General features: G+C 36.3%; 1 protein-coding gene across 1 annotated transcript; it reads left to right on the top strand.

The window, feature by feature from the left end:
* The first annotated feature begins 67 nt into the window (after window positions 1-67).
* Window positions 68-19168, top strand: FOXN1 (forkhead box N1). Its single transcript, XM_062592617.1, has 8 exons — window positions 68-190; window positions 2146-2649; window positions 4860-4970; window positions 9761-9888; window positions 10690-10786; window positions 16395-16602; window positions 17174-17701; window positions 18900-19168. The coding sequence occupies exons 1-8, from the start codon at window positions 68-70 to the stop codon at window positions 19166-19168; spliced, it is 1968 nt and encodes a 655-aa protein (XP_062448601.1).
* The last annotated feature ends 5173 nt before the right edge of the window (window positions 19169-24341 follow it).

Raw genomic sequence — 24341 nt, 5'->3', positions numbered from 1 at the left:
TTTTGGAAGAAATTTATTGTGATATAATCTCATTATAACAGGATTTCCATCTGACGTGGATTTGATAATGGTTTCACTACTCCAAGATCAATCTAATATTAAGTTTTCCTCTTCGGACACTCTGGAAAGGGACCAACAAGAAGACTTCATGAAGCCACAGGGGGATTCAATATCCCCTGTTCAGCAAATTGTGAGTAAGATGAGTCAGTTCTGTTCTTTTTCTTTGAAGGCACAAGCTCAAATAGAACATTCAGTAACTGCTATACTAAATCTCAGCATGCTTAACTGGCAATGAAATAACATTTAAACTGTTGGTTTTGAAGTGTAGAAACCCTATTTATTGCTCTGGGATAATGTTAAGCTCCATGGTAAACTTCACAGGTGATTCCTACTAATTAGACAAAAAATTTTTTTTTTTAATTCCTAGTGATTAAAAACAAAACAGGCAACCTAACTAGCTACTAATCAAGTAAAAATGCTACATTTAAAGTTAATTCTCATCCTCTTTCTAAATAAAAATAGATAAAAATCAGAACATTGTTATCTGCTCCCTGCCAGTAGAAGATACCTTTATGCAGTTCAGAATCTCTTGCTTTTTTTATTTTTTTTTTAATAAAATTATCTCCATTTTGGTACCTATATATTCACTCTGTTTACCTTTTTACCTTTCCCAACAAAAGTACAACTGAGAATTTGGTTCTTTTGCTGCCTTAGTGTGATATGTTTACGTAAGCCACCTGATATGGTATTTTTTTGTCAAACAAGAGCAAAATAACCAATGTTGTACTTGTATTATGAAAATTTCAGGTGGAGAACTGACAGCACTGCCATTCATACAGCTTTACATAAGCAAGCAGAGGATTTTTAAAAATTATTATTTAACAAAAGATATTATAGACACATGTATTAGGACTATAGAGGAGAACAAGACAGGAATTAAGAAGCTACAAACTAAGCAAGCTTGTTATCATCTGTGAAGCCAAAAATGCAGCAAGGTCAGATTTGCTTTTTACAGGTATCCATGATAGAACAGAGTTCCTAAATTAATATCTTTGACCTAAAGGAAATTAGATACATGTTTAGAAATTAGGGAAAAAATGATCATTTATTTACACATAGACTTTGGTGTAGATGAATGAAAAGTCCTGTCAAGCTCCACTCTAGAGAAAGTAGTTTATGTTAACTTCCCTTTGAGACTTTTTGAAATCTGGTCCCTCATGAAGAGCTACATTCCTTTACCTGTTCTCTTACAATATTGTAAGACCCTTTTTCACCTACCTTCTCTAAGTTCACATTGGAACTGCTTGATAATCTAGCCTGACTTTTTGTATATCACAGAACTTTACATTTCCCCTTGTACTGAATACAATAACTTGCTTTTGACTTATGTATCTTAACATCCAAGCTGTTATTCATCATTGATGTTAGGGAAAATACATGTAATTTCTAAGCCGAATGCTTTCAGCTTCGGGACCCAGACACTAATTCTTGTTAAGCCTTTCTCCACTAAATTAAAGAGTCCTTTAGTAGCTGGGTGGTTTTGTTTGACTGTTGTTTCTGGGGTGGGCACTCGGTTTTTTTTTTGTTTGTTTGTTTGCTTCTTTGGTTTCTGCTAAAGTGCACAAAGGAAGGGAAGAGATAAGACAGGAAGGTGGTTAAAATGTCTGCCTAGAGCTTACCTGTCTCTCTGAATAAGTGTGGCATTGTTAATGAAAGGAAGAGATTTATCTGGCAACTTTCAACACCATCAGAGAATGAGATCAAGCCTATTTGATTTGAACGTATATTTGACAAAGCTTGGACTTATATTCCTGTCATTTAAGCTTTCACCACTTGATTTATACATCAGTTTTTCCCTGAAACTGTCAGACCAACTAGTTAATAGTTGCTTAAGAGATCCTTTTTTTTCTGGATAGTTAGACAAATTAGGACTATTTCAGTCTTCTGAATTCTTTTAGTGATTTATTTCTGATCAGTTTTGCATACCAGGTCATCAGAAAACTCTTTAGATCTTTTAGGACTTGTCAATGTGAAGGTGGCCAGGACTGGTAATTGTATAATATTTATCAATAATATATATTTTTAATTGACTGGAAAAATATTTGTTCATCCTAATCCTAAATAAATGCCAATAATTCATTGCAGGATAATCCCAGTTATAATTGCCAATCATATGACTCAGACGGCAGGACAGAAAGGAAGAGTTCAGAGTCTTCTCACAGCCCCAGCCCCACTTCTCCAGTCCAGGATCACATTCATGGGAGATACCCTACAAGCCAAGGAAATCACTGTGGCAAGAACAAATTTAAGGCCACTTTCAGTACTGAAAAATTCAGAAGGTACAGTTATGAGGAAAGTACTGTAGGAAATTATGACAGGTTTCTCAAGAGCAGCAGAAACCCCTTTCACCCTTACAAGAGGCAGATCAGTGAAGATGTCTTCCAGGAAGTACATCACTCCCTCCAACCAGAAGGTCCACCTTTCAAAAATGCTAGAAGCACTGATGGTTTTGATGATCTACCAGGATCTGCAGGCACTGATGAGTCAGAATCATTTCCTACACACATTCCAAACATCTCTACAGAACAAACATGGTGTAACAACCTCCAATACAGCACCACAAGTCAAGATCACGGTTCACAAGTCATGGTCAGTATTTTTTTCTAGTTTTTTTTTTCCTCCTGTTTCCAAGTGAAAAAAATATATACTTCTGGAATACTTTTCTATCTCTTAACATGACTACATGGACACTTAGTCTTTTGTCAAGTTGCAGGCTAGAGCTCAGGATAGACATCTATATTTGTTGGAGTTTTCTAGTCTATTGCCTTTTCTTACTGAAAACCAGTCATCAGAAAGGCATACAAGGATGAATGATTTTCTGGAAAACACAATAAAAGGACTTTAAATATCCAAATTCTTCCTGACAACAGGTTTCATCTCAGTAGTTCTCATCAACTAGTGTTTTCAAGGGACAAAATTTCAAAAAAAACGTACTTTTAGAGCACAACAAAATGTGTATCTGAGAACACACAAAGATTTACAACTACCTTAGCTGACCTTCATTTTTCTGGCCACAAACAAAGGAGAGACTGAGACATCAGTACTACTTACAATTAAATAAAAGATTAAATAAAAGATTGCCTCCCAGATATTGGAAGCAGTCTATCTGGAGCAGCACAGAGTTCCCTGAAAAGCAAGGTAAATGACCTTTCCGTATCTCCACAAATTATCTCTGCTGTGATCCAACATATACAGTCTATCTTCAGAAGCTAGTGTACACAAAAGCAAAGACTATATCTGCTGAGAGAGGGCCCTAATCACTGGCTCTAAACCACTGCAAGACAAAAAATTCAAGGGTCACTGAAAGGAAGGGGGGGGGGGAATCTTAAATGGATCAACAGAGCTTACCAGGGATGGGAGGAGGATGCCAACACACATGCCTGGGGAGGAAATGGGGACTGACGCCATTCAGACAGAGAAGGATCAAAATCTCTCATTTCCTGCAAAATGAGCCTATCCTCCAGATCAGTTGAGTTTAATGAGCAGCTGATGAAAAACTTCACATTTTCTTCCCAAATCCCTGGGCTCCGAGATGTAGAGAACATAAAGCTAACATCACAGTATGCTTTACTAAGTACTACCTCTGACTACATAGGAAGAAACTGGTTAACTGTTAATGTGCCTGCTGGTCCAGTCACCATGCAAGTTCAATGCTTTATGCACTGCTGGGACTGTACTACCTTCACTACAGTCCACAGAGGCAAATTAGTATTTCTGAAAAGCTTTATCTTATTGTCACGAAATCAGTGCAGGCATTTATTAATGCTGAATATTGCACTGACATGGTGCCAAAATACTGGAACAAGCCTCATATGCATTCATCTATACTTAAGTCTGTAATGACCACTTTTTAAAGTAAAAGGATAAACGCTATTCAGCTCCTTGAAATAAAGTATACTCACAGCACTAGCTCTCAAAAGAGAATTCCTGGCCCTGGATGTTAATTGGAAGAAGGAACCTCAAGTCATTCACCTACACCCTGGAGAAGATCACTACTTAAGATGTATCATTCTCTGCAGTGTTATTACCAGCTAATCTAGCTTTCTGCTTTAGATCAGGTTGTTTGAACTGCTCTTCTAAAGCAGATACGTTTTCACACACACTTTATATGGTGCACCACTCTACCTAAAAGACTACAATATTTAACATTCAGGAGTCTGAGCCCTGTAGTCAGGCAAGCCCTGTGTGCAATCCAGGACAGAGACCTAGGAGGACATGTATGAAATTAAGACCTAATCAACTTGTCTGTATTTGTCTGTACAGATGCATAAAAAAAGTTCTTACTATAGTTCCTGTATCTTAACCAAATTCAGTAGTCAGCCTAGTTTGATTCTTCTCTGCCACCTCTTTCTCATGTATTGCAGTCCTCACTTACCCTCTTCCTAATGATTAAACTCCAATGTTGTCAGTTAGAGGTACTTACAATCTGCAAAATAAATTCAAAGAGTATGAAAGAGAGACAGAAACACACACATGCACACTCAGGAATAACAGCTGGAGCATGCAATTTATGTAAACGGGAAAAAAGATAAACTGTCATTTTCTGAATTGTTCCTTTTATGAAATTTTAACTATGATTTCCTTTTTAGAGAGGTAATTATATAAAGGCAGAAAACAATGTTTCTTCTTGTACCTCTAGAATATAAAACCCATTCTACATAACGCTTGCTGTATGTAACAGAATCAAGTCCATATAAGTAAGAAGTATAACTGAAGATATATCAAGACAGTAACTGACAATTATTTTATTTAAAATTCAGGTGTTTTCTCTAATTACATCTTCCATGAATATTTTCTAGCAGGATTCAGACATCAAGCTTAGGACATCGCCCCTGGAAGGACAACATGGTCTGTACTGTTATCAGCCTCAAGTGCAGCAGATGTACTGTCCCTCGCATCCTTTCCATCAGGTCAGTGCACTATGTAAGTGGAAAAAAAAAAACAGTATTTCTTGCACTATATTGGCATGTACATTATGCTAGTAATACAGAAGGGCAGGTGAAACAATATCTACGAAATTTGTATTTGTTTGGAAGTTCATATTTGTATATGTACATTTTGTTTATGACAAGAAGGCCTTAAGAGAATCACATCTAAATGCATTTTAAAATGCTCAGCCAAAAAAAGTAACTTGTAAAAACAGAATCTCAATACCGCTTATTTATATTTTCACCACCATGCTCAGGAAAATTAGCTTCAAAACCACGTGAATTGTTTTAACTGTTGGCATTTCAAGACCAGAAGGAATTAACTGTGCTTTAAATTCAGTAAAAAAATTAAACGCATGTAACTATATTTAAAATTCAGATCAAACACAGAAAACACTTTTAAAGCAAAACTTCAACAGGAAGATAATGCTCACCTTCCTTGTGCTTGATGGTGCACACATTTCTTTCGCAATCTTTTGACTGCTACATCATCCTCAGGATAAGATTATTCAGTTGAAGCATAACTGACAATAGTGCTGATCATGCTTGAGACTGCACGATATTAAGGTCGTTCTTTCATAAAGCGGTTATATCGTAAGTACCACAAATGCAAAAGAGTATCTACTACCTTCTTTTTGTATGTATGTGCAATGCATAAGATTTCCAGTAGAAAAGTTTTTTTGAAGAGATAGAAATATGCTTGAGAAAACACACTTCCCAATAAAAAAAAACAAATAAAAAAAACCCCCACACATTTATTTAAGGTAAAATTAAGGAAATGAGGCAGAAATGTATATACAAAAATAGCATAACTATCAAAAATCCCACAATCAGAATGGAATTAAATCAAATTTTCAGATAATTGCTATATAAAATATTTGAATATAAAAGCTCACAGTTGAGTTAGGACTCCTTGCATCCCAATAGCTGAAGACTGATATTGCAAAATCAACAGCACCATCTCATTCAACTTGCTCAAGAAGCACAAAAATGCGACTAAGAGAACAGTGATTTATACCTGTGTAAAGAAAACATAAAAAACAGGTTACTGTGTGATACTTCATCAGGACTTTCAACTTGTATGGTGTTCCTGGGCTAAGTCATTGAAATAGTAATCACATCTTTCATCATAAATTCAGTCTCTAATGAGGGAAGAGATTTTTGACATGACTTTGCCTAACAAGAAAAATTAAGTAACTTTTGCCTACAGATGCTGAATGACCATAATGAAAAAGAGTGGCCATAAGTAGGAATTCTATGACTATTGATAAAATTGTCTGTGACAGATGAATTTTTAGGAATTTTTGTCTTCTAGAGTTTTATAAAACATTACTAAGAAAGAATATAAGTATTCCATACCTACACAGTGAATTTCCATTTTTTAAGGGTGTATGTCTTGCATTTTTAAATCCCTCATCTATCTACTGAAACTTAAAGTGCCTCATTATTACAGTATATGTAATATACTCCCTCATATGTGAAGGGGAATAGAATAAGGACTGAGCAACTGCATCAATCATTTGGAGAGCCTCTGGGTCTTTTAAGGCCTTTTTGAACTTCAGCTATCTGGGAGAATTAAAATAATCAAGAGGATGACATGGCAAGGCAGCTCAATAAACAGCCTCAAATACCGAAACCTGCATGTAGCAAAATTCTAAAATCAGGTTCCTATTACTGTGATAACGGGTAGTATTAAAATTAAAATAGAATAAAAAGAAAGATGTTATTACAACCAGATATTACAGTCATAATCTAAAAATATTGCTTTTTTAAAAAATTTTAGAGCAAACTGGTCCCAAATTAAAGATTAAATTTACCACAAATGATCTGCTACAATTATAAACTAGGTTCCCATGGCAATTGCAGCACAGATATTATGAATGTGCTACAACACCATAGAGCAGGGGGGTTGGACTAGATGATCTCAAGAGGTCCCTTCCAACCTTATCAATTCTGTGATGCTATGATAGTGTAGATGTCAGCTTTGTGCATTGCTTTTGCAGAAACTCCAATTATTTTGTTAATTTGTTTGAATATCAACTTCTTTATTCATTCTGAATCAGGCACCCTTCCCCGTCACTGCTGTTTTGATACCAGTACTATTACTACATATTGGTATTAACCACATTCAAAAACCTACAATGTTATAGCTGAAACACACCTTTTGGGAGTTGCTAGGCAAGATACAACAAGCACTACACCACAGGGAAGTCTTCCATCCGCCTGCAGGCTGGTACTGCGACAGATCTTGTGCACTGCACCAGGTTTCTGTTAGACTTTTCAATATTTGTGCTTATTTATATGTTACTGTTGTAGAAGTATGGCAACATGTTCTACTGCTCAGAGAAGAAAAATGATAGGTACAAGCAACCAAAGTCATAACAGGTAGAAATACTAACCGTCTGGCATAGTCAGATGCTAAGAAGTGTACAGAGCATGCGATACAAGACTGAGAAGAAATGGAATAACATCTTTTGCATGAAGCAGCTCCTGTATTAAAGTTTTACATTTCAAATTTGAATGGAGCACAGCAATTTGCATCACTGAAAAGTTAAGTAGAAGAGAATGGGCCCTTTAGCCTGGAGTGAAGGTTGTTCAACCTATGCCTCACTTTTCATTAGCAAGATGAGAGATCAGTTCCTTTATTAATTTTATCCAAATGATAAAATGGCCTCACCTTCCCCTTTGCTGGGCAAAACACAAATGATGAGTCATAAGAATAACTTCTTACTGATCTGAAAAAAAAACCCCATTTACTTAAATTACTTACCCACCCACCACAAACAACTGACACCTTTCATGTCAGTTGTGCAAGAGTAAAACCAGCTCAAGCCTCTGTTTCCTCAAATAGGAGTAATGATACAAACAAAAAAAAAATTCTTAAAGCACCTAGTTCTTGCCTCTGGTGATGACATCGTAACCATTCACATCCTAGTATCCCTTCCTTCAGGGGAGGCATTGAAACCAATAAATTCAAAATTGTTACACAAAATGCCCAATTTTGTACTCTGGTAACAAAACTGAACACAAAGCAACAAAGCAGGCAGCATAGACCTGTGCATGGAAATTAATTTATAACTGTTCTGGAGACTGCTGTTTTGCCCAGTATTTAGCTTAACATGGCAGGACATGATCAGTTCTGTATGTCTCATTTCTTTCACCCTGCCCACTGTAGCAAATAAGTTAGTATATTCAGTACGGTTTTCTACATTCCAAGACATTCGATATTAGAAAGATCACAGCAAACAGGTAAAAATTCAAACAACGTTTCTGAGAAACTGAAATAAATTACTCAGATTTCTCCATAAAGGAATAAACTATCAAAATATTCCAAGTACATGCTAGTCTTTATCCCTCAAAATGCCTACTAACAGAAACAGAAGCTAGTAGTCCAAAAATAAGAATGATGGTAAGAAGCTAAGAAAGGAAGAATACAAAATAATTACCAAGAAACTTTTCCTGAGTGCTCTAGAAAGTTACATTATAATTTTTCAGAGCAATCATAAAAGTTTCATGACACAGGGCTTCCCTAGGTAAGCTGCAAGTAAAACAGGGCTCAACAACCTTTGAGTATTAGGGAAGGCATGCAGGCAGATTTTTAATAGCATACCACATGACTCCTAATTTTGGCCATGCCCTAATCCCGGCATCTTGAAATACTGACCTGCAAGAGGCAGAAATCCCTCTCACACTGACTTCCAAGTTCAAAGGGATCTTTTGCTTCACAGAGAGCAATTGATGGTATCTTACCTTAGTGGGGCAGCAAGTCTTTGATCTTGAAAGTTGCTTGCCAGTAGGGTTTAAAATGTAATTTGGAAAATAAAAATATATGACCAACTATTGTGTTAAAAAAAACACAGTTGAGAACATTCTTGCAGATACTGCAACACAGCCAAGGATATCTACATGTATTTTCTCCCCTCTTGCACCTGATTTTTCCATTGGCAGATTTCTACCACGGAGACACCATGACAGGCCAGCCATTGCTTTAGTACATCTTGTTTGCTGGACAGGCTTAGAGATACTGAAGAGAGAGCTTCCAGGTAGCGTTCTACTGCCTGTCCCTAGAGGTGGGGTGAGGATAGCATAAATACTATCTTATTTTAGGTATCTTGGCTATTCTCTTCAGGTTTCTGACAGAGAAAATGGAGAAAATAAGTTACTTGTGGTGGTATTAAACAGCACTTAAATTTAACTCCTGGTTTGACCTGCCTCTTGGATAAGCCTGTTTCTTGCCATTGATTGTGAAGGGAACCTACAAAGATTAGTCTCACAACTTTAACAGTAAGTTAGACAAGATGAAAATCCACTTAAACTGCCAGAGGAAATGTCTCATATGTCACTCTCTTGCCTCATGAAATGAAATAATTACAATACATTCATTTTAATAGGTACCCTATGCCATTCATCATATGCCAATATGTAACCTATGCTAAGCTAATGCTTTTGTTATTGTTGTTTTTTATTGTCTTGTCTGATATCAAGAAAAACAAATGGACACTTTGGAATGCTATTCTCTTGGGAACAGGTTTTACACACTTTGGATTTTTATCATGGTGCTCCCCTCTCTAGCCTTACAAAAAAAGAAAAAAAAGTTGGCGGGGATGGGGAGAGAAGAGACCACATCTTTGTCTGACTTGGCGTAACAGCTATTAAAAGCAGGTGGAAGACAATATCATTAGAATTAAAAAGTTTAATATTGTAATTAATAAGGAAATATTTTTGAGAGCTTGTTGCTAAGCCAGGTAATGTCTCTTTTATTGTATCACCAGTATCCCTCAGGAGGCAGCTATCCTGTGACTTATATTGCTTCTTCACACTACCCTTACCAAAGAATTGCTCCTCAAAGCAGTCAAGAATCCCAGCCACCTCTGTTTCCCAAACCAATCTACTCCTACAGGTAATGAAGTATTTTTTCAATTCCTAATGTTATAGGAAATACACTGTTTACCCATGGCATGTTTCCAGCATAATTTGCAATAACATGCTTACTCTTCTTTGTCTTGTTCCCAGTGTGTTCTGTCCCGTTTGTATGAATCACAAGATGTTCCAGACTCTGGGGCCAAGGCAAAGAGAAATGAAATGCTGTAGACAATCTCTAATCACTCCCTTAAAAACTGCACATTTTTCTAACACAGAATCTTAGATGTTGCACATTTCATCAGCTCAAGACTAATCACATATTGTATTTTCCAATTTCCTGAATTACAACTGATTCTTTTTCTGATCATTAGTGCCAGAGAATGTGTATAAAATACATCAGATGCTAGTCACCACACAGGTTTCACCCCCTAAATGGAAGTTTAGCAAAATAAATCAAACAAATTTTAGTTATATCTTCTGTCACTGTCAGTTTGATAGTTTACTGGTGGCCTTTATTAGTTTAAGCATTTAAAAACAACCTTACAAAAATACACACAGTGGCAGGATTTGAAGCCTGTGGTCTTGATTACATCTTTTATTAATTTATTTTAAACTCAAGTCAGACTCTCTATATTCACTTTAACCATAACCTCTAAGAGTCATGCAGTGTAAGGAGACTGCTTATAAACAGCTGACTGGAAATTTTAAGTATCATCAGTATTCATGCTACAACAATGAAACCCAGAATAATTGCATGCACAGTAAAAACCCTGTCTTTTTTTCCTTCTTCTGGGGAGTAGAGGAGAACAAGCTAAAATATTTTTTTCTCTCCCTGAAGCATCCTGATCTTCATGGCACTCAAGAACAGCAAGACAGGAAGTTTGCCCGTCAGTGAGATTTACAATTTCATGACAGAACATTTTCCTTACTTTAAGGTGAGTTCTGCATTTACAGGGGAGGGAAAAAACAAAACAAAACAAAAACAAACCTCTCTATTCTTCCTTGTATGAGTGGGGATAAGGGAGGGGAATCAATCTATAAAAAGGTATAATTTTTATCAGATTAATATCAAATCAATTATATACCATATACCTCCATGTTCACAGACTGGCCAGGATTTTATCCTAGACCTAAGCAGAATATATTAATAGAGTATGTAGTAATATTTAATACAAAAAGATAGTAAGAACTGCTTCAGCTTTGAGTTTGTGTTCACAGCAAGTGGCCAGTTCCTCACTAATAATTCACAAAAAGGATGTGTTAAAAAAAAATAACACAACACATTAATTCCTTGCTCTCAAGACCTCAGATCCAGACAGAATTGGTCTCGTGGGTTCCTCTGCCATCAACAGCACTTCCAAACTCGCATGGAAGCAGAGGTTCAAGGTTCTCTCTGCTCTGTTCTGAAGCTGGGATATCAGTCTTAAGCAATTTCATCACTTGCATGCACTGTACAAAGAAAGGCATACTCTGATAAATGGTACTAAGCTCATAATTACACAACAGTGTTGGTGAAGGTAAGGGTGCATGGTTTGCAGTAGGTCTTACTGACATTTAAATACATGCTGTAAGAGAATGGTTTCTTGCATTTGGAAGGCAAGTGGACAGAGATTAGTCAGCACATCATCCAAGAATAGAGAGATTAGTTTGAAGCAAATCTGAAGCACTCTTAATTTGTGCAGTTAAGTCACAGGTACAAAACTAATTTTTAATCTAAAAAACATATAAAATTAAGCAAGCAATGGAATCTAAGTGGTGAAAGAAGACAAAATGGTATACAGCAAGAGTATAATAGCTATGTAATTTTTTCATTTTCAAAGCAAGAATAGATTTTAAGACTTTCATTTCCTCCCTAATGAAATATTAAACGTGCCTTCCATGTGTTTACTACTAGTTGCATAAAATAAAGCAAAGGGAAAAAGTTTGGGAATTATGAAAAAATCTCAGACACAACATCTTGAAATTTATATTTTGTAGAACTACTTTTCTTTGCATAGTGCACAGATTATGTAATCTACAAACTAATAAATTCCTAATTGGTTACTGTTTTCTAGAAAAACAGTGCAAGCAAATTTCAAGGAGAGAGGTAGAAGTATTAAAAATAAGTTTTACAAGCATAACATTATACCCACATTTATCCATTATACTCTTCCAAAATTACATTCTCCTTTGTCTTACAATACAGCTGATTAATACAATTAGCAGCTTATAAACCTAACACTGCTACTGCCAACATGCACAGAATTCTTGAGATACAAGACTGTAGCTCTGCCAGGTCTCACCTTTCTGGTCTTTTAGTTAATGGCATCTGACACTGTAGAAACATTCAAGAAAGATCCATCCTTTCCTCAACAGTCTGTACAGAGATGTGTAGATAGGTACATCTTTTCATGCCTGTGTATACATGTGCACATTACATATAAAAGAGTTACTTAAAGCTGTAGTAAAAATATACCCAATCTAAACCTTTCCTTCTTACTTATCAAAAGATGCCTTTCCATAGAGTTTTCTGCAGATCCTCCTGTCTGTCTCAAAGCATTAAAAATAAATAAATAAATAAATGAGAGGGGGAAAGAGAGAGAACGAGGTTATTGTCTTCATATATTAAAGGCAAAGAACAATACAGAGTGTACTTAGTGCAACATTACACATTTTGTGAGAGTTTTATGTTTGCGTTTTGCTTACTTATATTTACAAATATTTGAATGGTTACATCCTGAACTTCCTTAAAATAAGCACAGGCAAGCAAGCATCCAATTATGCTTAAGAACTAAGTCCTCTCTACCTCTGGTCTTTAAAATAGCCCACAGAATCATCAATATACGGTTAAAACTAGTTTCATCTATCCTCTCTTTTTTGGGAGAATCTTCAGCAAAGTAAAACAATATAAAATCAGCACACTATTTTGTTGTTGCTACTAGAATTCATTAAACAGTAGGATACCACAAGAGGAGGGAAAGCAATTTAAGCTGGAGAAGCACAGTGCTCAGTGTACACAGAATCCTGCTGGGAGACATTAGATGATACAAGCCTAGTCAAATTAACTTGCATTCGCTGCCACAGCAAATTTAGTTTCTATGATGCAACAATCTCATTTCTAGTTGAAACAGAGCAATCCAACTCCTACGTCTTAAAAAAAAAAAAAAAAGAAGAAAAAAAAAAAGAAAGAAAAAAAATCTAGGCAGCTGAAGTTGAATTACCCTTTGATGTACCTCTCCCTTCTCTTGAGGGCTAGATTTAAAGAGAAAGGGTTTTGTAAGATCACTGAACTCTTTAAACTTCAAGAGATGGTTAGGATCAATGAGTCTGCACAATAATATTCTTTGCTTGTCATCTTTTTTTTTTTTTCTTTGTAGTGATTATTGTGTCTATAAGAAAGCTTTAATCTTGTTAATTGGAGTTATTGCCAGTGGTCCAAGAGGTTAGAAAGGTGTGATGGAACCTACAGCAGCAAGTACTCTCTTGCACTGTCAAATTCCAAACAACTTCTTTCAGAGTTGTATGAATGCAACAATACCAATAAAGAGCCATAGCAACAAGATTCCAACTGTACCACAACCTGAGTGGTCAGAGCTGTTCCTTAACAAAGGATCAAATGTTAACTAACTGGTGACATATTTACAATATGAACACATCGCTGGAGTACTCTGACAGGACCCAGCTAGGTAAATGACTATTTTTCTCGGCATGGCAACGCCAAGTTTGATGTAAGAACCTGTTCAGCTCTTGGCACTAAGTCTCCAGAATAAATCCATGTACTTTTTGCTTTTACGTTTCTAAAGCTATCTCATAGTTCACACCCCCACACATTCTGAAAACCTCTGAGAAACACATGCCACTCCCATCTTCTCTAGTGCTTAGCAGAAGCATTAATTAATCTGTCTAGAGACATAGGTAATATATAGGCTCATAAAACAGGATGAAAAATATGAATATTCTTTCAGGTTAGCTCATTCAGTAACAAAGTATACATTTCACCTAGCAAAAACAGCTGTATTTGTTTTTGGAACTGAGGAAAGCAACCTGATCTACGAAGGAGAAAAACTGATTCACCACCTTTAGTATTAATCTATGGTAGGAAAGGCTTTAAAGGTTTTTTTTTTTTTTGTTGTTGTTGTTGTTTTTTAATGAGTACAGGTTGCCTCACCTACAGGGCTGGCTAGGAAAAAAAAAAGTGAAATGCTGACATCAGGTGGGCCAAAAAGGTAGAACAGTGTTGTTAAAAGGGAAAAAAAAACCAAACTTTATTTTTTTTAAATAATATGTATTTAACTTCCGTAACTAATTAATATTTTAAATGAATAATACATACATTAAATCTGACACTTAGATTCTTCAGTTGGGATGTTAGTTCCTTATCCCACAGGATAGTCTCTCACAACAAAAGGACAGATTTCAGAATACTGGTAAATGTAGAATTTTTTTCAGAATATTTTCAAGAATTTATGGTGTATCATATGAAAGCAATAATGGACACAAGTCTAACAGACTTCCTCTGAGATCTTCTTTTACACTAACCAGTAATTAGAAAAACTATCCAAAGGTAGGCATTCTATAAGAAAAAGATCCATATTACTAAAACATAAGAATGGAAAGGAACTTTAATGCACATAAAAGGGAAATTTTAATTTTTAACTTCTTAAAATATTATGGAAAATTATATTTATATCTTGTGCTCTTTGTTCAATAATACTCTGTGGTTGATAATAAACAATTATTACGAGCAATATTTTACATTCATTAATATGAATCATCAGTGGCATAGGCAGCTCTACACACCTTTCAGAGAGTTGTTTAATTTCTTTTAATTCTTATGACACACAGATGAGGATTTTTTGGAAACAAGAAAGGAATAAGCATCCCAAATTGATTTTTAAGAAAAAAAAGCCTCATATACACTAGTACTGAGGATCATTCGTTGTAATCTGATGAGCTCTAAAGTCTTTCTCACTTGAGATTTCTTCTTTCATCTCTGCAAATGCAGACCTTTTGGAAAGGATATCATTTGACTGACACAGGTAAAGCTACATTTTTTTTTTTAGATTGATCTTATAATGGCAGGTGAAGAAGAATAGATGTATTAACAGTTGCATCTATCATGCTGAAGCTGGGGTTCTCAGGTTGATTCCTACCACAATAGCGTAATATAGCAACTCATCTTCCCCTCTCCCTTTTCTTTAAGACCATATTGAAGTGGGAACGAGCTACAGTAGCTCCTACTCAGAAATGTAACAAATAGTGTTGTACGGTGCCTACCAAAAGAAGAACAAAGTGACACATAGGAAATTTACTGTAGAAATCTTTTGATACCAGTGACAATGCTAATTTACAAAGCCTTGGTGTGAAGGGTAGTATCTTCTGGCTGCATGACTAAGTATGCAGAAATGAGTGAAATAAAACAAAACCTATACAGTATAAAAGGATATACAGCCACTTTTTCAAGATCAGTATTTCAGACCAATACACAGACATTTCCCTTCAATATCTGAGAGTGACGGTCTTGCTGGGTACTTTTCTTCATTCTTTCAGCAATATTCATTTTTATAATTCCTTTATAAACAACCAAAAAATGAATTAAAAATAAAAATATCAATTTGTAAGTCAACTGACAAAAACAACCAACAGTTTCAAACATTAAAGTCCAGAAGAAATGCCTCCATTTTTCAAACTTTATCCCAAAAGAAAATAATGAAAAGATAAGCATTTGAAAATATACAAATAGACAATGATGATAGACAAAGCTATTTCCTATTTTGCAGAAATATATCACTACAGTTATACAGCAGTCAAGTTTTTGGCACTTGGTTTTCTCCTCTTTTCACTCGTGTGGTTCAATGCAAAACTGTCCTCAAGGCAAGGAGGGAATTTTGTTTACCCCATTAATCAGAGATTGCCTAAATAAATATGGAGAAACCATTTTCATGAAGGTTATATGTCTTGCTTAGCCTAAATAACCCTTGTGCTTCCACTACTGAGTTAAAAACAAATGCAAAGCAAAAAGATGCAGTGATCAGATCTAGAAATCAGTATCTCAGATGAGACGCTTGTGATTAAACTATTTGGTTATATAATTGGCTCGCATAGAAAGTTACACTTACAGTATCAAGCTAAAATTCCTTTGAAGTCTACCTGGACAATCAATTTGAGTCCAAAGAGCATGCAGTCCTTCAATTATGCATTTGAAAATTTTCTATGTTCCAAAGCAGTTTAGTAAGATAGATTTCCTGCTAGTTCACAGTCCCTGAATATAGTTCTTTATACACTTAATTCTTGTGATTGCAAATTCACTTCTAAAAATTCAGTAGCCCTTCTATGACAAGGCCAACCTTCTTGCTTAGAAGATCAGTTACTATTTTATCTGATTCTTCCCTTCCTACACAACATGACAGTAACATTTTTGCAACCTCATTACAACATACAAGTTCCACATTGCAGAAAGTATTATTTAAACAACATTTCTTCTAGTCTTATCAGTCAAAATAGATACATACTTGGAATTTCTTTCCTTCAAGTTCCATTCTTAGATTGGATTTGTTTTTCCAGACAGCTCCAGATGGCTGGAAGAATTCTGTACGCCACAACTTATCATTGAACAAATGCTTTGAGAAGGTTGAAAATAAGTCAGGCAATTCTTCTCGGAAAGGCTGTCTGTGGGCTCTGAATCCAGCCAAAATTGATAAGATGCAGGAGGAGCTTCAGAAATGGAAAAGGAAAGACCCAGTTGCCGTAAGGAAGAGTATGGCAAAGCCAGGTGGGTAACACGTTAGTGTACTAGTTCTCAAACAGTGGTCACGAGAATGTTTCTTTGCAATATGCACCAAGCAGTGTAAGGGAATTTATAAATGGTTTAGGGTAATGACTGAGAAATTTTCCTGGGCATGACATGATTGGCAAAATGAGGAAGTAGAATTAAGTAAGACCTGGTTTTGCTGGAGTACTTTCAAAATATCAGTGCTATAGTATCTTCTGAAGCTTAAAGAGGCACTACTTTATCACTTCATCAGAAAAATATTTTATCTTGATTATCTCATTAAAACAAAACACAACACTGAAATAAGTACTAGAAAATAAAATTTGAAAATAACTAATGAGATATCTATCCAATCTTTAAACAGGAGCATGTAATTTTTAAATATTCACTTGGCACTAATAATCAAAAAAGCAATTCAGGACTTTGGAGTACTTATCCTATGTGTTATAATGGGTGGAATGGGAAATAAAAATACATTTTCTGAAGAACATTAAAATTATAGCTGCAACCTACAAATATAGAGGGTCCATTAGGAATAAGCAAAGTTATAGATTCTTTTCTTCTTTTGTAGAAGAACTTGACACACTGATAGGCGATAAAAATGAAAAGTTGAGATCTTCGATCATGTCCTGCAGTCCTACTGATGTTGCAAGTGCATCCCTTTCCAGGCAGGTGGCAGTCCAGTCCCATTCTTTATGCGAGCCCCCTCTTTCCTCTGGTATACCACAGCCATTACACACTATTCATACATCAGGAGCTCTACACATCAAGAACCCCTTACCAAATTTGCTCGGAGGGCAGCAAACTGCATGCTACACATCACCACAGAGTTTTCCTCAAATCACAGCTACGTTAATGCAACAGTCATCTGACCCTCAGACCCTGTTCCCTTCTGGGGAAACTCAAAATGAACTCAGAACACAACCCAGCACCACTCAGGATTCTCCACTGCCTGCTCAGACTCCCCCCATTTGTGGCATGAAGATGCTGACAGAGCACTCTACAGCCAGGACAATGCAGGATGCACTCATGCAAGAAGGCGATCTCAGCAATGATATTGATGCTCTTAATCCATCCCTGACTGATTTTGATCTCCAAGGTAGGTATCCAAGGTATTTCTATTTGGTAGACTCAGACTTATTACATCACATCCCAGTCCTGCCATTTTTTACCCCCTTTCCAATGTATCCTGAATAAACAAACACTAGCAGAAGGAACATACAATTCATGTCTTTTTTTGAACGATTTGTGCTTGCTACTGCTACAGAGACCAGCATACTAGGTTATTTTGCACAACATGGAATTTGACATTGTATCTTCAATCTGTATCTTTCTAGGGAAACTTCTTATGACCCAGGATTTAAAATAAATAAACTTAACTCTCTACTAAAAATGCTAGTATTAAATACTGCTAGGCAGTATTTCAAATGTATTTTTTTTAATTATTTATTCAGACGTATTTTCCACTGGAAATAATACAGGTACAGTTTTTTGATGCGTATCAAAAGAATTATTGTGTGAGAAGCAGAAAGACAAATACTTTTTAATCGAATTTAACATATTTATTTAAATCCCTTTCTTACCTTTGCTCAAAAGAATGCTATTTACTCCTTCACAAGTTTCACAGGGATTCATATGATCCAGACACTGAACAGCATATTTTATGAGCTGTTCTTAAAACACTTAGCCATGTAGTGCTGACACTGAAGTTTGTTATTAAATGTTCTTTAATTAATAGGATTTGAACACTAAGAACATAGCTTTCCACTGCAAAAATAATCAAAACATAACAAGTTTATATTAAAAAATAGGGTTTGAAATGATAAAGTTCTTACTACAAATAACATGTAATATTTGCCTTCCTACACAGAAAACAAGTGACATACAAAGCAATTAAGACAGAGAAAAAATGCAGCCTTAATGATCTACAAGGACTGAGCAGATGCAATTGCCTTGACATTATATTGTCATAAATATTACATAATCTAAGGCAATGTAGAACATTGTGAGACTATGTTCAAGCGACTGCTATGCCCAGGTTGCTTTACTTAAATTAACAATGTATTTTTTGAAACTTAGACTTCTTCATCTCCACAGTGGTAGGATCGGATATTTTACTCCATTCATCATGGAGACAGACAAATAAGAATGTAAAACCATCTTTCTTCTTTCTTATTCATAAATGATTAGCAGTACCTACATATACAGTTGTGGTAATTACCAATTTTTCCTATAAAACAACATTTCAAAAAAGTTATAGGAAGAAAGTTTAATCAATTCATTTTGTTTTATTGTAGGAAATCTTTGGGAGGAGCTGAAAGATGACAGCCTAGCTGTGGATCCCTTAGTTCTCATTTCATCATCCCCAATGTCTTCACAGCCTTTCCCTTCTCATTGCCAGATGGATAGTAACAGCAGCAATAATGTCAGCATCCAAAATGGAACTCCACACAGCAGCTTACCTGATGTACAGCTCACTACTCTTTACTCTGCCTTTATGGAACTGGATACAGTGTCTCCTGCTTACTTAAGTAATTCTGGATCCAAACCTATAGCACTAATGTGAACCATATATCAACTTAATTGTAGTTATTTTGTCCAAATACAGCCTTATGGATCACATATGTTTACCTATTCTGATCTACATCAGCTACAAATGCTGAAACTGTGTGCATCTGAATAAGAATGGTATTTTTCCAGAACTTGTCTGCAGGATATGTAGCTTTACTATAACTTTCTACTAACGGATACTAAAAAATTTGGAAATACTACTTAAGGGTAAAATTTGTTAACGGCGATACTGGTCAACACCACTTTAATCAAGCCATCCATCTTCTGCACCTTCCTGAAACAAATGACTATAAGAAGAAAACACGATTGATAGATCTTTTTAAAAAAAAAAAATGAAAGCTGCTTGCAAATGAACATTGATGTCAAGGCAAAGAAAAAATCTCTCTAACTTATTTCCTGATGCCAATGATGTCAACAACATCTGCTACAGACCACTACAAAATATTCACATATCAAAAACATTTATAGCCCCCTTGAAACAAGTGCTGGGTTTTGAAGAACAAGAACATACAGTGAAAATCGTGCAAGTATTAGAAGATAGAGTACTAGCTGCTTGGCACATTAAAGCAAAGTAACAAATATACTTTAGTGGAAAGTTCTACTGTGTTTAAAAAGAAGTTTAAAACCGTTTTTTTTAAATAAAAAACAAATTTAGTATAATTCTTAGTTGGCTGAAAATTATTAATTCCTCCATTTTTATATAGATGAGCTAGGCAGGAATATGAATTGTCCAAGCATTTAGTGTTTTTCAAAATCTTGATTTTTTTTTTTTTTTTTTTTAAGGGGCAATCATTTTTGCAGCTGGCCAAATCCAGAGATCTTCTCTATTTTAATGCCAGATGATATCTGGTGAAACCAAAAAGTGTTTTAAGTGTTTATAATGATGCAGAACTAGTCCTTGTACTAGAATGACATATGGTTCCTAACAAACTAAACTGAGGCATTTTAGTAAACAGTTTCTCAGAAATACTCTTTTCTCTGACTTACCATTAAGCTGCTGTTTGTGACATAACAGAAGATTAGTGTTTTATTCTAAGTGAAGCTATTTAAATACAAAGCAATTTGAAGCAGAAGCCTTTAACAACACTAAGGAATATAGTCTACAACCCCCAAAAGACTCTGAAAATAAAACTTCCTTGGATGACATCTTTATTTGCATACTATGAAAACCAAGAATTTAAGCAGGTTAAAAAATTAGTCAGATTGGATGATTTAAACTGCAAAAAAGCAGGAGAGAAATGTAGAAATACAGACCAGATAGAATTGTGAGATTGTATTGTTACAGTAAATACATACAGTTTTGATTAGCCTGCTTTCTCACAGTAAGGTGGGAGTACTGTCAGTCAGGACTGAAGCCAAACCTGAACTCAAACCTATACTCTCAACCACACCTACTAGCCCAGACTTAAAACACCTTCAAGATCAGATTAGGGGCATGCAGATAGAAGAATTAGCAAGAATTAATGTGACATAACTTTGTAATCCCATATGCAGTTATCAAGAATTGCACAGACAACTTGAGCAAAGGCCTCAGTACTCCAGCAAATAGAATATGCAGGGCAAGAAATGCAGTAAAGCCTGTCAAGCTGTTCTAGTTAGAAAAAAACAGCAGGAAGAGTTTTGCAAATATGCTAGGGTTAGGAGAATCAATTCTTGACCAGCCAAATATTTAGATTAAAGAAGGGGGGGGGATTAATCATATCACTGCTCTGTTTAACAGGCAATGGCATTTGCTCAGATGTGCCAGTTTAAGTGAGCAATCAGCATGCCCTAATATATCGTATGTTTGGGATCACACGCATGACCACAAGAGGGAAGGGTGGTGCAAGACAGAGGGAGAGACACAGAGAGAAATCTAAGACTCATACTGTATTCTTTATTTCTCTTGATAATTGTATTTTTAAAATGACCAGACATAAAGAACAAAAGAAAAAGAACACTCCAACATGTTTTTCTGATGGTTTTCTTGACATACCAAGAAAGTCATCTGCCCAAGATGCTTATCCTCACTATGAAGTTATTTATTCTAAGCACCTTAAATATTTTTATCTGATGTATTCCATACTTAAACCAGCTGGACATTTAAAAGAAGTAATTCCATAGTTTTTCCTATATTATAAAATAGTAATGTTTAAAAAAAAGATTGCAAGTTATTATGTGCAAGTTCACATTAACTTTGTGGCAAAACATTTTTATATGTAGAATGTGTGTGATACACGTCTCAAGGTCAATATACTGATGAGCAGATCTGTTACAGGTGCCAGCATTTAAGCCCCCGTAGTTCAGTCATTTGAGGAAGAATTAGTGTTAAAATGTACTGCAGCTCAGATGAATTTAAGACTTCCTATTTTGAGCCTAATCGATCCTTGACCTGTACACAGAAGAGAGTAAAGCCATTGCACTTCTGTTCCCAACAGAAGTGCTTACATCCACCTAACATTAAGACTGTAATTTACAGTGGTACCCCAATGTCTTATTAGCACTATGATGACCAGAAAGTAAGTTATGCCAGGGAAAGACCAGAATGCACAACCAGGATGGATGACACTTCCTCAAGCTTGCGCTGAGGTGATTTAGCGAGACCGCACAGCCGCTAGGATCCACCTCAGTGGCATCCGCCCGTCGCTGCGCCGGTGCCCGGCAGGAAGCTCCCCAGCTGCCGCCCCGCCGGGCGCTGCGTCCGCAAAGCTGCCCCTCTCTCCGGACCATCTCCCAGGTGCCCGCCTACCTTCCGACGGCGGCGGCCGTCAACCAGATACCCGCAAGCGGCTCTCTACCACAGGGCGAGGCCGCCAGCCCGTGCCTCACCTCGCGAGCGCTGACCGTTGCCGGGGGGCGCGGCGCCCGCTGATTGGCCGCGGAGCTCGCCGCGGCCGTTTGGATTTGAAGGGAAGCGCGGGAAGGGCCGTTAGGCGCCTGTGAGCTGCCGCTGTCACCTCACAGCGCCACCACAGCCCCGGGCAAGGAGAGCTGCGTCCTGCCTCTGCCGCTAGCGGTAGCGGGAAAGATTTCTTACCCTTAAAGTAAACGTGAAAGTCCTGTGAGCGGGCAGAGATGAATAATAAGCTAAAAAGAAGGCACGTGTGGCTCTCTCACTGTTTCCTACAGATTCTGTTTTCCTCTCCAGAAGCCACGGGAGGTGTTTGCCCAGAAGCTGTGCCTTATTAGCATAAGCGGCTACAATGGGCCACATATGAGAGAGCCAAAGATGGGCACAGGGGCTGGAAGAGGCCTTGTAGAATGAAAGAGAATGTAACGTGCAAGCTCTTGCCAAGAAGCAATTTAAAACTGGACAACATTAGCGAAGGGAATTTGCACTATTTGGATGAACAAAGAGTTTAAGGTCTCACTCATCGACCAGCTACTAAAGAGTTTAATTTCAACCACATGAATAGGCCCAGCTCGTTTATGCCTGTCTGAGGCACTGGGTTTAAATGATTATTTAAGGATTTTCTTACAGTTCACCTTTAACTTGATCACTTCAGGATATTAAAAGCAAAAATATTTCTTACTAAATAGCTAGTTTATCTAAGGATACAAACTGAAATGTTTTAGTGCAAGGTTTTGCTTCAGGTAGAAGTAACCTTTCATATTTTAACTTACCTTAAATGCAATTGTTAGCTGAAATAATAGTCCTAAAAGTTATCGAAGTGGGGACACTTGCACTCATATTTCCTGCAGTATCTATCGCCACATAAACAGGGGAAGTACATGCATATGTCAGCTGCAAAAAACACTTCCTGTTACTGCAAATTTGGTTTATTGCAGATGCTAGCCGATGAACTCCAGTGAAAGACTGTCTTTACAAGGAACATGACATCTCTGTGCTGAAGAGACTTGGCATTAGCCAGTCCGGGACAGAGCTTTCTTATTTCCTCTGAATGGCATGCTTATAATCAGGCTTCTGTGCACACTTTAATTTTAGGGGACATACTCTATCCTCTGTTCTCCTGGCTTACTTCTTCTTCTTTTTTTTTTTTTTTTTTTTTTTTTCCCAGAGGCGAGCAGATTTAATTAGACACTTAATTATATGTAAGGGTGGTAAAGTATGCATTTGGGAAATAAAAACAGGATTTTCAAAACTAGTTGAATGCCAGTGCACAGAGTAACATTCATACGAATGTGGTGTGCTGTACTTTGCACAACATCACTCATGACAAAAATGAAGGGGTTTTTTTTGGCACTAAAATAATCTCTAGATGCTTCTAGCTTTCAGGTCTGGTAAGTGTAACACTGAAGTCCGTCTTTTATAGTTGAAACAGGGTCTGAGTAAACCTGCTCAAAGGATGCTTTGTACACCCATTCTTTGCTTGAGGGAATACACTTTAAAAGCATAGAGAGGACTAGCAAGTGAACTGATACATCAGTGCAAGAGTTTTGATAATTTATTATACTCTTTCATACAACTGTCCAAGACTTTCTTTTCTCCAGGCTTTTATACCCCAGTTTCTATCCTGCTTTTTGAAAAAACAAAACTGGGATACACTTGCTATATCCAAACAAGTACAAGCAACTGTATACACAACTTTCCATCAATTACAGTAAAATTGTCATTTTCCAATAATTTTTTACTTGGAAACATCTTTGGTTCTTTATAGCTAAACTGTCAGGATATATTCAGTTTGCTGTTCCCCTCTTCTGAATCATTCTGTTATTCCATATGAGAGGACAAACTGAAAGAAAGCATTTAGAACTATTTTCTTCCATATATGTTAATTTGCCTTTCATAAAGTAAATTTACCTTTGCATTTTATCTATTGCTGTTTGTAACTTCCCTACCTCTGTTCTTCTGTTTTGCTAAAAATTACTTTCGTATGCAAGCTTCATTAACATTGTTTACTCTCTCTACTAGAATAATTAAGTTATTAAGTAAAACAGGCCTTTGTTATTTAAAATCCCATGTCAGTTTTCAAAATAATGGCTGGGAAACATCCAACTACAATTTAACTCTACCTACCTAAATTCTCTTTCTAGTTTTAATTAAAATACACTATCCAGCATGATTTGACCTCCTGTTTTAAGTTATTGAACAGCACTGGTTAAGAAAAGAAAGGTGTTTATAGAACACCTCCTTTTTGCGGACTTAAAATAAATAGGTAGAATAAATTCTTTATTTTGTCTTAACATGAAATGAGACTTGCATAATCTCTAAAATTTTCTTCAAAAAT

The sequence above is a fragment of the Rhea pennata genome, chromosome 20 (assembly GCF_028389875.1).
Source record: "Rhea pennata isolate bPtePen1 chromosome 20, bPtePen1.pri, whole genome shotgun sequence".
NCBI lineage: Eukaryota > Metazoa > Chordata > Aves > Rheiformes > Rheidae > Rhea > Rhea pennata.
Note: the sequence above shows the minus strand (reverse complement) of the source record. Positions and strands in the feature narration are given on the sequence as shown.